Genomic DNA, 15766 nt, shown 5'->3' with positions numbered 1-15766 from the left:
TGTAATAAAATCTCTCAGTGTCTTCAGGGTCTGTACGATGGTGTTATTAATTATGAAATAGATTTTTGGCTGAATCTGTTACTTAATGCTTTCATTTCGTAGTAGTAATGGCCCTGTGTCAAGTAACCAAGCATTGACAGCAATTCTAGCACCATGGGCAGTCGAGCCAACGTAGACTCACAGGAGCTACAAGACAGCCGCCATTTTGCAGCGAATTGGAAGTTTAGTACTTTTCTTTACAGTCGCACAACTGCTCGCGCAGTTAGTACAACATTTCTATCCCGTAGGAGCCTGCGGACCTCAAGGAGATTTTATTTATACTTAAAGAAGTAGGTATACAGTAAATGATTGATTTATCAGTTGATCTGGCTGCGAACCAACAAAGACGTTATTTCAAGTCACATTATAAAGGAAAGGTGTGGGACTATGCTCTGTTACAGTGAGAAATATTTACGCTGATAGTCATTTACAGTGGCATAGTTGATTTTGTGGTGCGAAAATAGTACTCTACGTAGACGTATTGCCGGACTCATATCGTCACGAGATTGTGTTTTTTCCTTGATCATTGCTTACAACAACATTTACCCCGCGCAGTCACAATACTTAGATGGAAGACTCAATACATGATTATTAAAGTAGGTGTGGCTAAGAATTGTCCTGTAATTTACGTCGTAAACAAAAGTGCTCGGCTTAGAACAAATGCGGTATTTTAGGAGCTAATTTCCAAACAAAACTCGGATTTAAGCATTTACTTTTCAAACTCGAGATTTTCTAACGGAGGGAAGAGTATTTAGCTGTAAATTGATATAATCGGTGCGGCTGGGGAAAAATGAAGACATCTTCACCGGCTAATGCAAGCTGCCACATCAAAAGGTCACACAGACTGACCAAATTTTACAGAAATAATGCAACATATTTTTTCAGGAATAAGGTTGATTTTACTCAGGATTCCAATGTACCATATTATTCTTCCATCTAATCATCACTTAACACTTCCGGGCTGGGATGCTGTGGTCCATACATAAAACTCTCCCCCGACGGGCGCTGTAAACAGCTAGAAAAAACCAGCCAAATTATATCGTTAGGTAGATGATACACTTGTTATGTGGATCCATGGCGAGGAGGAACTGGCTGCCTTCCTGTTACATCTGAATAGTATTAATCCAAGAATTCAATTGACTATGGAAATGGAAATCGATGGTGACCTGAGCTTCTTAGATGTAATTGTAATTAAATGAGAGGACGGATCATTGGGTCATAAGGTTTTCAGAAAAGACACACACACTGATCTTTATCTGCAGAAAGATTCTAACCATCACCCAAGACATAAAAGAGGGGTGTTTAATAGATAGGGCGCACACAATATGTGAACCAGCTCAGTTGGATGATGACATTGAACACCTTAGAGCGACCTTCAAGAGCAATGGGTATTTCAACAGAGAGACAGATCGTGCACTACGCCCTAGACTGACAACCAGGACGGACGATTATCAACACCAACCCAAGGGGAAAGTGTTCTTACCATTTATCAATAAGGTCACTGATCGCATTGGAAAAATTTTAAGCAGGTACGATGTGGAAACTGTTTTCAGACCCACCACGAAAATAAAAGAATGTTTAAGATCCGCAAAAGATAAACGACATCCTCTAGCTACACCAGGTGTCTACAAAATTCCGTGCAGTTGTGGAAAGGTCTATATAGGTACAACAAAAAGAAGTGTCAACACCCGTCTGGGTGAACATAAACGGAACTGCCGCCTCGGACATATTGATAAATCGGCTATAGCGGATCATGTGTTTCAGGAAGGTGATCATGAAATAAAGTTTAGTGAGACGACCGACATAGCAAAGACGTCGCATTATTATGCGCGAATGTACAGAGAGGCTATTGAGATTGCCAAAGACTGCAATAATTTTAATAGAAAAGATGAAGGCATTAAGCTGGATAAGATATGGATGTAAACATTGCAGCAACAGCGTTGCAATCGATTAATTTCAATTGAGAAAGTTGGCAATATCAGAGATCATAGCACAGCCGACGTCACGTGACACAGCGGCGCCCTCTAGATGGCTTATATATACGGCGCTCACTCGCGCTCTCGTTGCAGTTCGCCGCTTGTCTTCAGAGGATGCCTTCCGCAGTCGAAGGTGAAACGTCAGGGGAGAGTTTTATGTATGGACCACGGCATCTCAGCCCGGAAGTGTTAAGTGATGCCAACACATGCCGTGAAAGCCTTCATTCTATGATTTTTCCGTCTTTTTGCTACGAAACCCTATTTTTCAACAGAATCTCCGTTCAATGCAACGGCCTTACACGACATTACTGGGAGGGCGTTTACAACCGCATGGAACCACTCTAGTGGTGGACATCGGAGCCAATGTCTTGTTGCATAAATAATCTCTCCACTATCCACGCACTGCTTCACGCAATCCTTCATTGGGCCAAACAGATGGGCCTTCGTGGCTCTTTATGCTCTTTTGTCACGTGATGACGAACCTAGCGGGCACATACCTTTGAGTACCCCAGCTGGTGGGCGAGTGCGTGTATCAACAGAGCCCTCCAGTTAAGCGGTGACGTGTTTGTGATCCGTCGATTTTCTAGAATGAGGGTGTCCGCACATTCCAGTACTGCAGGAGACACAGCTTTGTGTAGCCAGCAGGAGTGCAGGAGATCGGAGAGGTTTGCGCTGCCAGGTATGCGCTACCTCACTACGATGATGACAGACGCCTCGCCCAACAGCTCACCGTGCTTCTGTTCACTGCTAGTTCTCCACAGACATTCTGCAAGCGCCTACGAATCTCTGAGATGCTCTGCTTTTCCGCCAAAAGAAACTCAATGACAGCTCGGGAAGCACTTATATGTTACAGACATCATTTCGAACGCTACGTATATCGCCACCACCCATCAGAACTTCATAAAACTATGGGGGACCGAAGCGGGAATATTCCACGATGTCCCGACAAATTCCGCATTTTTTCAACCCAAATTGGCCTAGAAAAAAGCGTTCCATTACTTACTGAACGCCCAAGAACATGTTGTGATTCACATGACCAGAACCGATAGACCAGCAAAGCAAGTATGTACCAAACCAGTTTACATAAAGCACCTTCTTTGGTGCAAGGTATCGCAGTCAGCAAGCTCGAGAATGGACCTATGCTGGTCCCAAAGTTTACAAGTCTGAAAATCTATGAATGTATCAGTCTGGGAAGCTGAATCAGTCACCTCCTTCAGACTGTGATGTTGTTAGCTGTGGCACTACTGTTGGTGCCAAGTTCGTTGATATGGACTTTACACTTTCCAACCAGTGAGACAACTGCCAGGCCTATTTTAGCTGCTTCTGCCTCCTACCCTGCTGTCTTTGGTTCCCGTCCTGTGACGTGCAGCCTCTCGTCCACAATCTTCTGTGAGTGCAGACTACTTTCCACTCTGGGCATACTCTGCTGTTGTGAGCTGCCTCTTCTGCATAGGTCAATAGCGTGACCATTGACGCCTCGACCATCCGTATCCAGGGCTGTAATGGTACCAAGTCGGTGGGATTACCATTATGTTTCTGTCCTGCTGGGTCAGCGCATTTGCAGTGCCAGTGCCTTCGTCACTAAGCCACCTGCTGGTGGCCATGCACCACCTGCTGACCGTGGCCTCTTCTCTGGCTGGGTCTGCACTGTTTACGTCCTTTGGACGCTGGTGTCATGGGGAATCGTCACAATGGATGCATTTTGAATAATAAATGAATGAGTTACCACTGTTTCTCTGACACATCACATAGCATCTAACAAGCACCCATTCAACACCCTACAGCAACTCTCGTCTTGTGCTTTGATATTCTGGCAGCCTGACAACGATCCAACTCATTCTGCCAACCACCATAGAGGTAGCCAACATAGTCGTTAAAATACAAATCTTCCTCCGAGCACCATCTCCAACTTTCACCGCGATCGATCACCATCTTAGAGTCTGACCAATACTTCAGGCTCCTGGCACAGAGCGACATGCCAGCTTTATACATGCTAAAACAATGCCACAGCACCTCGACAATGCCCTCACTGCCAACAAGTGTGCGTACCATGCTCAGTGTTCTAAGCCGTGAGACTCGCTGGCTAGGATATGTTAACAAAAGAGTACAAGCTTAGAAAGCATGGTACTCTTAGATATTGTCTAACACTTTCACCAAGTTTGTTGGTGGGGAGAAGGGGGAAGGGGCCTCATGAAGTTCCTTGAGTGGGTAAGCGGTCGCTGGCAGTTAGTCGATGTCGTCACTGGTGGACATAGAGGCCACGCTGTTGGCGAGAAATTCTGCTGCCCCAGTGGCTCCACACCACGAGTATCAGACAACGCAGCATCGCTGCAGACGTTAATAATGAAATGCGCAACAACACACCATTCTGATGATAACGTCATTACAGACCTTTCATCGGAATGCTGTATCGCCACATTACAAACTTCCAGGAAAGTGGTCCTGAGGTTATGATTAACGCAGTGGTAAAATTACTTTTGCATTTCTTAATTCTACTGTATAATGGTATTAATTGTATAAAGGTATTAACTGTGTGAGAATAAGCCCTACAAGTGTTCTATACGTGAGCCAAGCTGGTACACCTACACCATTTATCTGTTACATTGCAAATGCCACATTCGGGTATTCGTGATTTTAAAATTAACAACGGATATTAGTTTCCCAGCGTCTAACTAGATATTTCCATAGCCATCGATGACATATTATGGAGAAGATTTGCGGCAAATGGTTTCCCCTACCTCTAGTTTCAGTAGGACTGACATCTGCTGACAGTAACAAATTCATAAAGAAACGAACTATCCTATCTATGTGATTAATATGACCCATAGAAAAAAATATTGTAACATTCAGAAGACAACAATGAAATTAGTTGCAGCTTTTAATGAAAAAAATTCTTGCAGATACTTCAGCATACACAGTTATGTATGGTAAAAAGGATCTAAGTTATGATGCGAAACAGAGAATTTTAACTGACAATGTTTAACCTCTGTGGAAGTGGCAGTGAAAAATGTATTGCCAATGGGTACATACTACAAGGGCATGATAGCAAAGCTTTGGCTATGTCTTTGAAGACTTCATATGATGGATTTTATAACTGGAAAGGTAAACTCTATGGAGAAATTCTGTAACACTTCATGCTTTTAACCAAAAATAATTATGCATTCGTGTTTGATCTGCATATTTCAACATAGCTCTAAAATGTTAACATAATAGCTTTCATTGAATCAAATGTTTTACAAATGATAGACAAAAGTAAGATCTGAGCAAATAGGGATTGGAGATACGTTCTTTCCTGGTTTTTCAAGCTGTTTTCCTTTTGAGCCGAGCGCTAATGGGAGGACCACACTCTTTCTAAGTTAAAGATGATAAATCTCCACTCCAACCAAAGGTAGTTTATAATAACAGGCACAAAACAGTGTACTGTCAACAGCCTTAAAAAGTAGACAAAATTAAGCTACAAAAATATACACAACAACCAGCAGCAGCAAATACTATTTTATAAGTTTCAAAAGTTTTAATTGCCACATGTAAGATGGTAGATATGATGAATACAACCCAAATTTTCGTAAAATGAACATTAACTAACGAACTACATAAATGTTATGTGTAAAAATTATGGTCATACCATGAACATTTAGTTAATGTGAACCCAAACCGTGAGACACTATTCTTGTGATGCATGTTTTATAAAAAACGGGAACTCTAGTGGAATGCCCATTACAGACAATGTTCAAATGTATGCATGGCCTTTCCAGCGGTCCATATAGCGTCCTCATGTCACGAACATTTTTTGTTCGTTACGAATTAATGAAATGAGCGACTCTAATAGAAGAAACTCTGTACAACTAGTGAAAAAGAAAATCAGTGGTCAAGGAGTATAAGATTGTTAATTCTACGAAATGTTACTTTGGAGAAAATCAGTGACGATAGAGACCTGATACAATGTGCAACGAAACAGTACATTTATATAAAATTTATATAAAATTGTTACTATATTAATTGTTACGTATTAGCGTTGTAGAAAGCATTAATGATGTTGGTAGTAAGTTGTCGTAGTAGACCACACTTCTTACTCACAGAGCAGATGCCTTTGTTCGTGTTTCCGGCACACAGTGTACTTTCAATAATGAAACCCGGTCCGTAGTCTTGCTCGCACACTGAATTGGGAATAACTGTCACCTCTGTGTACAGGAGAGTATCAGAATAGCTTTGGCCTGTAACGAGAAAAAAGTCAGTCATGTCATATTCGTGTCTCTTTACGAACATGAAAATCCAGTAACTCTACCCTTCAGTACCAACATAAAACTAATTAGTACTATCGGTCCAAAGTACTTGCAGTATAAGGATCTTTGCAATAATTTTTTGCAATAATTTGTGAACGCTGATCCATTGTTTGCCAAACTCAATTTGACCAGTTTATTTTATTATGGCAGTGACTGAATCAAGTTGCATATCATGAATGAAGCTTTTTGGACATAGCTGCATACTCGTTATATACTAATACAGGGAAACCACAGAGAAACATACTATATTTTGTTCTCATGTATATGCATATTAGTTTGCAGCTAGTTGAGCAGTGCGTGTCTCATGTTCGTGCCATCTCTTATTTAACATCCTATTTTTGCCGTACTGCCACCTCGTTATGTTAGTTTCGATTACTTGTCACTGAGTTGCTGCTTTGCCTGCCCGCGACCGGCAGCAGCAGCGCTTATCGATATAAGCTCTGCTGTGTTATCTTTGCTGGACTGCTATTACTTCCCGGTCGTCTTGTGTCGAGGAGTTCGGTTGGAACATGCCAGCAGTTAGTTCGGATCTGCCAGTGAGTTGGGAGGCGCTAGCAGTGCAGTTCGGACCTGGCAGTGTTTGACTTACGACGCGGCAGAAGTTCAGTCGGGGCGCGGCTGCAGTGAGGTGTAGACAGCCATGACTCGCCCGATGGTTGCCGATACATACCACTTGAGTGCGGACCACCTTGGTTGGTCGTCTTGTCGGACGACGAGTATGTTGGCCAGCGATCGCTTATGGGTTGCCTGCGTGTGCCGACTCGTGATTCTTCCCTGTTATTGTACAGTCAGCATTGTCTGGTTCACAGTACAAGTGTTCGTGAAACTGTGTGTAGTTGGTGTGATTTTGATTGACAAGTTATTTTAAATGTTGTCGGCGTACTGGCTCAGAGGAGTCGGTTGATTGGTGTGGATCAGTCAGGAAATCTCCACGCGGCGCAGTGGGCCGGCGCCGCTGGCAGTCTCTACGCAGTGTCAGAGTGTGTGGGAGCTGTTCCGATTGCTACTGGGTTCGTGGCTCACCGACCCAGGACATCAGAGTTGAGTGGTGATTTAATTACGGAAGCCAGACTGTTCACACTGTGTCGTTGGTTTTTATGGTTGGCTGTTGGGGGTATTCCTGTAAGCAACAGCGAGTGTTCGAGTTGGCGAAAGTTTGACCACCGGTGGAGTATTTTGGTTATTTGAAGTCCAAGTGCGCCAGCGGAATTTTCTGCCTTGTGGCCGTTAGCGTTCCGGTTACCTGCCCTGGCCACTGACATAAAATTCAGGCAGTGTCGTTTCCTCATCGTGCTGTCGCTGTCCAACACGTGTGTGTAGTTTTGACAGCTTATGCATACTCAGTTGTGGGTGGCTACGCCTTTACGTTTTGGCATTGGAGTTCCTTGTGTACTGGTCGGGTGGAAAGCAAGTCGTCTTGTCGGTGGGTCCGTTGACTGTCTCTTGGTTGGGTTGCCGGCGGATCGGGTATAGTTGGGTTGACTACCTGTCTGTCCTAAGCGAACGTTAATATTTCAAGTGCAGACCGACCCCCGAAAACTTCTGAGCGCCGCTGGTTGTACTGCCTTTTGTTATTGGTGTTTGATTGTGTATTTTAATGGCTTTTTGTTGGGTTTTAAATAATGGGCCTTCAGCCATTTTAAAATTGAAAGTTTCTTACTTGTCAAGTCTTGCATTGTTTGGGCCTTCAGCCTCATTTAAATTTTTTTTTTTTTTTTATGAAGCTTTGAGCCATCTGCCTTTTCAAAATTTGTTGTAGTTGTGTTTTTAAATAATGGGCCTTCAGCCGCTTTAAAATTTAAATTTCTTTCTTGTTAAATCTTAGATTGTTTGGGCCTTCAGCCTGTGTAAAATATTGTTTAAAGATAAAGCTTTGGGCCTTCTGCCTACTAAAAATTATTTTAGTTGTTTTAAGTAATCGACCTTCAGCCGTTTTTAAATTAAAGTTCTTGTCTTTCAAGTATCAGACTGTGTGGGTCCTTCAGCCTAATAGGAGATAAGCCCTTCTGCCTTGTGTTTTTTAACTAATACCTACAGTCTTAAATCATGAGCCTTCAGCCGTCTTTAAATTAAACTTGTTTACCTTTCAAGTGCTATATTTGTTGGGCTTTCTGCCAAGTTATAAAAAAATGGTTCAAATGACTCTGAGCACTATGGGACTTAACATCTGTGGTCATCAGTCCCCTAGAACTTAGAACTACTTAAACCTAACCAACCTAAGGACATTACACACTTCCATGGCCGAGGCAGGATTGGAACCTGAGACCGTAGCGGTCACGCGGTTCCAAACTGAAGCGCCTAGAACCGCACGGCCACACCGGCCGGCTGCCAAGTTATAGAACTAACTTACGTGAGGCCTTCTGCCTTCTAAATATTCTTTTTTGAGTCTGAATTTTAAGTTAGTGGCTTTCAGCCGTTTTTAAGTTTAAGTGGTTGTGCCCCTAAGGCATAAGATAGTGTGGCCTATTCAGCCGGTAACTAAGTTCAAAAATTTTTGCTGTATTGTTTGGACAACTAAATAATGTTATATGTGTTTGAGTGTAACTGACAGCCCCCATTTTGGGCCCATTTTACAATACCAACTACCTGTGAACATTTTTGTCTGATGAGGTCCATCTCATGTTACAATGTTTATACTCCGAGGGTGATTCTGTGTTCCAAGAAATCAGGATCGCTATTCACACAGCTCGCTTCGTCCAGGGCTGGTTTTGTGCAAACGGGAATGAATTATCGCAACTCCCGTGGCCACAATAATCACCAGAATCCAATATTACTGAAGCTTTGGAGAGAGGTACGTGATCGCTATCCACCTGCATCATCGTTACTTGGACTGGCCACTGTTTTGCAGGAAGAATGGTATAAGATTCCCTTGAAAACCGTATAGGACCAGTATTTATCCATTTCGAAACGACTGGACGCTATTTTGGATGCCAATAGTTTTCCTACTTCGTATTAGGCGATGGTAATAAGAGGCGTGTTTTATTAAGTAAGGTCCGTTTCGTTGTAGACACTAGTAGTTCGCGCGCATACCGCAACGAGCGCGTGCGTCGTGTACCGCCAAGCCTCGGGAACAACTGTGCTCAATTTCAGCTCTGTAGCTAACCTGTACGGTTCTGTTCTGTGCTTTCAAAAAGATTGTCAACTCGCCCGCCCCGTGTGAGGTTCGCTCAGTGATACGGTTTTTGCCAGTAAGGAATTTGTCTGCTGCAGAAATTCATCGACACATTTGCAAAGTGTACGGTGATACTGTTATGAGTGAAAGCAAAGTGCGTAAGTGGGTACGAGAATTCAAGGGCTTCCGTGACAACGTCCATGATGGGGACCGCTCCGGTCGCCCTTCTTTGATTACATATGATTTGGTGGCTTCAGTTGAAGCGAGGATTCGTGAGAACAGGCGCTTCACAATAACAGGTCTCTCAAACGAATTTCCTGACGTGTCGAGATCAGTGCTGTACGACATTGTTTCTGAACACCTAAAGTTTAGGAAACTGTGCTCCTGTTGGGTACCGAAACTCCTAACAGAGGACCACAAAAACCAAACATTTGAGTGTGCGATGAAGTTCTTCACTCGTTATCACGAAGAATGTGACGGCTTCCTGAGTCAGATCGTAACTGGAGACGAAAGATAGGTTTCGCACATCACGCCCGAATCTAAGCAACAGAGCGTGGAATGGAGACACACACACTCGCCTGTAAAGGTGAAGGCCAAACAGACTCTGTCCCAGCGCAAAATCATGGCGTTGGTGTTTTGGGATAGGCATCGTGTTTTGTTGGTCGACTTCCTGCAACGAGGAACCACTATCAATGCAGAAGCATACTCCCAAACTATGAGAAAGCTATGCAGAGTGATTCAAAACAAAAGACGCGGCATGCTGACAAAGGGAATTGTCCTTCTCCATGACAATGCAAGACCTCATACTGCAGGTCAGACCCACAATTTATTGGACAGTTTTGGCTGGGAAGTTTTAGACCACCCACCTGACAGTCCTGATCTTGCCCCGAGCGATTACCATTTGTTCCTCAACCTCAAACAATACCTCAGTGGCAACCGTTACAATGATGACGACGACGTGAAAACGGCAGTGAACTCTTGGTTTGAGCAGGCGGATAGTTTTTATGAAGAGGGAATTTTATAATTGGTTGAGACATACGTTACGTGTTTGAACAAACTTGGCAAATACGTCGAAAAATAGAGTGAAGTATGTACATTCTGAAAATAAATTTACTTTTTTGAAATAACCTTTCGTTGTGTACTTATGTCCAAACGGACCTTGATTAAAAAGCACGCCTCGTAATGGGATACAGTGGTCGACCAACTCATCAAAAATCACAAATTTCTGTAATCTGTGCTGCTACTGAACTATGTATTCATTTGGGATGATGAACTAAACTGTGCCCTATGGTAATTAGATGGAAGGGACTGGATTTGTGTGAATGCCTGCTGGAAGTTGCAAAGCCATCATGTGTTAGTGCCAGTACTGAAGTATGGATTAGGTGGTGTTACGGTGTGGAAGCATTAGGATGAGATGCCTGTATTACGCTTAACAAATAGCTAGATGTGGAAGGATGTGAACACATTTAACACGACAATAGACAGCATACAGTAGAGGAACAGACTAGACGGTTACTGATTCTGTCAGTATGAAAGAGCACTCTGTCATAGGGCAGCATTTGTGAGGCAATGGTTTGTCGATAGTAAAATTCGCGAAATGGACTGGTTTGCCCAGAGTCCCGACCTGAATGCAATGGAACATAATTTGACAGGACAGAACGTCGACTTCACTCCAAACCCAGCGTACAACACCAATACCTTCTCTGGCACCGGCTCTTTCGGACAAAGGCTGCCATACCTACTCAGACATTCAGACCCATCATTGATATTGTCTCCAGCAGAAATCAAGCCGTTATAAAGATGATGAGTAAACACACACCATATTCATCTACATCTACATCCATACTCCGCAAGCCACCTGACGGTGTGTTGCGGTGGGTACCTTGAGTACCTCTATCGGTTCTCCCTTCTATTCCAGTCTCGTATTGTTCGTGGAAAGAAGGATTGTCGGTATGCCACTGTGTGGGCTCTAATCTCTCTGATTTTATCCTCATGGTCTCTTCGCGAGATATACGTAGGAGGGAGCAATATACTGCTTGACTCCTCGGTGAAGGTATGTTCTAGAAACTTCAACAAAAACCCGAACCGAGCTACTGAGCGTCTCTCCTGCAGAGTCTTCCACTGGAGTTTATCTATCATCTCCGTAACGCTTTCGCGATTACTAAATGATCCTGTAACGAAGCGCGCTGCTCTATCCTTGGATCTTCTCTATCTCTTCTATCAACCTTATCTGGTACGGATGCCTCACTGGTGAGCAATATTCAAGCAGTGGGCGAACAAGTGTACTGTAATCTACTTCCATTGTTATCGGATTGCATTTCCTTAGGATTCTTCCAATGAATCTCAGTCTGGCATCTGCTTTACCGACGATCAACTTTATATTATCATTCCATTTTAAATCACTCCTAATGCGAACTCCCAGATGATTTATGGAATTAACTGCTTCCAGTTGCTGACCTGCTATATTGTAGCTAAATGATAAGGGATCTTTCTTTCTATGTATTCGCAGCACATTACACTTGTCTACATTGAGATTCAATTGCCATTCCCTGCACCATGCGTCAATTCGCTGCAGATCCTCCTGCATTTCAGTACAATTTTCAATTGTTACAACCTCTCGATATACCATAGCATCATCCGCAAAAAGCCTCTGTGAACTTCCGATGTCATCCACAAGGTCATTTATGTATATTGTGAATAGCAACGGTCCTACGACACTCGCCTGCGGCACACCTGAAATCACTCTTACTTCGGAAGACTTCTCTCCATTGAGAATGACATGTTGCGTTCCGTTATCTAGGAACTCTTCAATCCAATCACACAATTAGTCTGATAGTCCATATGCTCTTACTTTATTCATTAAACGACTGTGGGGAACTGTATCGAACGCCATGCGGAAGTCAAGAAACACGGCATCTATCTGGGAACCTGTGTCTGTGGCCCTCTGAGTCTAAGGGACGAACAGTAATAGGTGTCCCATTGCTTTTGAGCAGCTAGTGAATCTTTAAAATGCCCCCAGTACAATGAACACGGTACAGAAAACTGCTGATACAACGCTAACTGTCCCTTGCGTAAACAAAGTAACAGCCATAAACAGGTTCATAATACCTACCTGTGTTTTTGGGCAGCCCCACACGGGCTGAGAAGAGTCAGGTTTTGCTCTCTCATAAGGATAAGTTATTTACTTTGTAATAACAGTTTGTTTCGTACAGATTAAACATTAGATAAGTATGCTACCTTGTTTCTCAAGCTCGTTTAATAACAATTTCACTTCACAAGATTGTACTTAAGTTTACGTATTATTCGAGAAAACGCGGCAACGTCGTAAAATCGGCTTGTAGTTATAATTTTGTTTACATTTTGGCGCAGTGAAATTAGAGAATCCCATTTGTCTGTTCTGTTCTTCTTTCCAACAAGTTAAGTAGACTGTGGTTACCGTGGGAGAGTAGTGGAGAGATAACTCACTTTGGCATGAAATATACATTTATTGAACACTTGTACATATGACAATTATGGCAGAAAGTTCTCGCCAGAATCGATAGTCCAAAGGAAAAGGTTCCCAAAGATAGGGCGCTCTGCGCCAGACGCCACAGAGCCTCCCCTCCCCTCCCCCCCCACCTCCCCCCCCCACACACACACCGGTAGTGCGGAGGCAAGACTGAAGTTTCACACGGAATTTGCAGTCTCCCCTCCACAACGGCCAAAGGCCAGTCACGTGATTCCACCTCCACACGGAGAGGAGGCGGGGCGTGACTGCCAGCGCTCCTGGTTTTGCTTGAGTGTACTATGTTGCCTTTCCCGCCAGAAAACACACACTCTCGCCTGCTTTGTGTCTGTAAGCAAAACCAGCAAAGTACACTACAGACAGGCTGCACAGACTTTTTTCAGGTTTTTGCTACGAGTTGTTTAAAAACGTACAGCCCAAAAAGAGCCTAGAAGATTAAGTGACCCAACAAAAGTTTGCACTCTTTTTCCGTTTTGTTTCACAAAATAAATATTTTTCTTATTAACTTTCGTGTGCAGCGAACATGAGTTTCTACTGTGATGTTTTTATTGCTCAAAATAAAATGTCTGTCACAAAATTGCCGAAGGAGTCGGCTTCAATTTCGTGTACAGCAATTAAAAAGGCTTAATTTCGTGAAATTTCCACTTTAACGTGCTGTAACGAGTTGGCTATTTCTTAGTACATAAACATTTAGCAGATGCAAACAGTTCATTGTTCGTTTCGTTTCTTTATTAAAGTTGCTGTCTACTGGTGTTCTTGTGAGATTTTATTTCGCATACTTCAAGCATTATGTTCATAATATATATAACATCTGTTTGTAGTAGATCTAAGACTGAGCGCTGGCAGTCACGCTCCGCCTCCTGTCCGTGTGGAAGTGGAATCACGTGACCGGCCTGTGGCTGTTGTGGAGGGGAGACTGCAAATTCCGTGTGAAACTTGAGTCTTGCTAGTGCGGAGCACGGCGGAGGGAAGGCTCACGGGACGAAGTCGTAATTTCGGAGCCAATCCGGCGGGTTCAGGCGGCGGCCGTCGAAGGAAGTGCGGACGGTGGTGTCGGCGGTGCTGCAGCCCAATGGTTCCAACGGCTGCAAATGAGAAGTGATGGCAGGCGGAGACGAGTCGGCTGAAGGCAGGTCGGCTGCGTCGGACCACGTGAAGTTCGTCCATGGAGGTGGATGGTAAACATGTTGGTACCGTGGCGCAGCACATGGTGAGGGCCCAAATAGGGCTGCTGAAGGGTTGCCTCCACAGTGTCATCCCGCAGTATTTTTTTTTTTTTGGTCATCAGTCTACTGACTAGTTTGATGCGGCCCGCCACGAATTCCTTTCCTGTGTTAACCTCTTCATCTCAGAGTAGCAACCTATGTCCTCAATTATTTCCTTGACGTATTCCAATCTCTGTCTTCCTCTACAGTTTTTGCCCTCTACAGCTCCCTCTAGTACCATGGAAGTCATTCCCTCATGTCTTAGCAGATGTCCTATCATCCTGTCCCTTCTCCCTGTCAGTCTTTTCCACATATCTCTGTTCTCATTTCTGCTACTTCTCATTACCTTCGTCTTTCTCCGATTTACTCTCAAACCATAGTGTGTACTCATTAGACTGTTCATTCCGTTCAGCAGATCATTTAATTCTTCTTCACTTTCACTGAGGATAGCAATGTCATCAGCGAATCGTATCATTGGTATCCTTTCACCTTGTATTTTAATTCCACTCCTGAACCTTTCTTTTATTTCCATCATTGCTTCCTCGATGTACAGATTGAAGAGTAGGGGCAAAAGGCTACAGCCTTGTCTTACACCCTTCTTAATACGAGCAGTTCGTTCTTGATCGTCCACTCTTATTATTCCCCCTTGGTTGTTGTACATATTGTATATGACCTGTCTCTCCCTATAGCTTACCCCTACTTTTTTTAGAATCTCGAACAGCTTGCACCATTTTATATTGTCGAACGCTTTTTCCAGGTCGACAAATCCTATGAAAGTGTCTTGATTTTTCTTTAGCCTTGCTTCCATTATTAGCCGTAACGTCAGAATTGTCTCTCTCGTCCCTTTACTTTTCCTAAAGCCAAACTGATCGTCACCTAGCGCATTCTCAATTTTCTTTTCCATTCTTCTGTATATTATTCTTGTAAGCAGCTTCGATGCATGAGCTGTTAAACTGATTGTGCGATAATTCTCGCACGTGTCAGCTCTTGCCGTCTTGCTGCAGCATAACAAAATAGAACTTAGCTAGGTCCTTGTGGAAGAACAGAGGGGGAGGGGGGGTGTGGAGGCGGGCAGGGGTGTGTGGAGGTGCGTGACGTGCGTGTGGACATGCTCGACTAGGATGGGGAGATGCTAGCATGTTGCGGGAGGTGAATCCTCGACGAACTCAAGGATGAGATGGAGTGGCTCGCCATACGGCGAGCAAGGCATTAAGATATTCCTTATGAGACAAGCAAACATCCAGCAGTACCCATGGGGGGAGGCGGGGTGGTGGCGGGCCTTGGATGGCCTTGACTGTGTGCTGCCACCGCTCAATGAGGGTATTTGCCTGCAGGTGGTAAGCTGCGGTATGACATTTGGTGACGCCGCAGAGTTCGCAGACTCATGTGAAGAGTGCATGCTCAAATTAGCGTCCCTGGTTGGTGGTGAGAGATAGGGGACCGCCAAAGCAAGCAACCAACTCCAAGATGAAGGAACAAGCGACGGTCTTGAGCATGATGTCAGTAAGGGGGACCGAACTGATCCAGTGGGTCACATGGTTGATGACTGATAAGATATATCCGTAGCCCTCGGATGGAGGAAGGGGACTAATGACATCGATATGGACATGCCAGTAACACCCCTTAGAGATGTAAACCTTGCCCAG

The 15766-nt window shown here is 43.8% G+C and overlaps 1 protein-coding gene across 1 annotated transcript in view; it reads right to left on the bottom strand.

Annotated features, from left to right (window-relative positions):
• LOC124716784 (brachyurin-like) overlaps positions 1-15766 on the bottom strand; it is a 118225-nt gene that overhangs the window by 27403 nt on the left and 75056 nt on the right. The window contains exon 5 of the mRNA XM_047243332.1: positions 6093-6229. Coding sequence (XP_047099288.1) covers positions 6093-6229 — 137 coding nt within the window. The remainder of the gene's footprint in view (positions 1-6092; positions 6230-15766) is intronic.

The sequence above is a fragment of the Schistocerca piceifrons genome, chromosome 9 (assembly GCF_021461385.2).
Source record: "Schistocerca piceifrons isolate TAMUIC-IGC-003096 chromosome 9, iqSchPice1.1, whole genome shotgun sequence".
Classification (NCBI taxonomy): Eukaryota; Metazoa; Arthropoda; class Insecta; order Orthoptera; family Acrididae; genus Schistocerca; species Schistocerca piceifrons.
The sequence above is the reverse complement of the archived record's forward strand: the minus strand, read 5'-3'. Positions and strand labels throughout refer to the sequence as shown.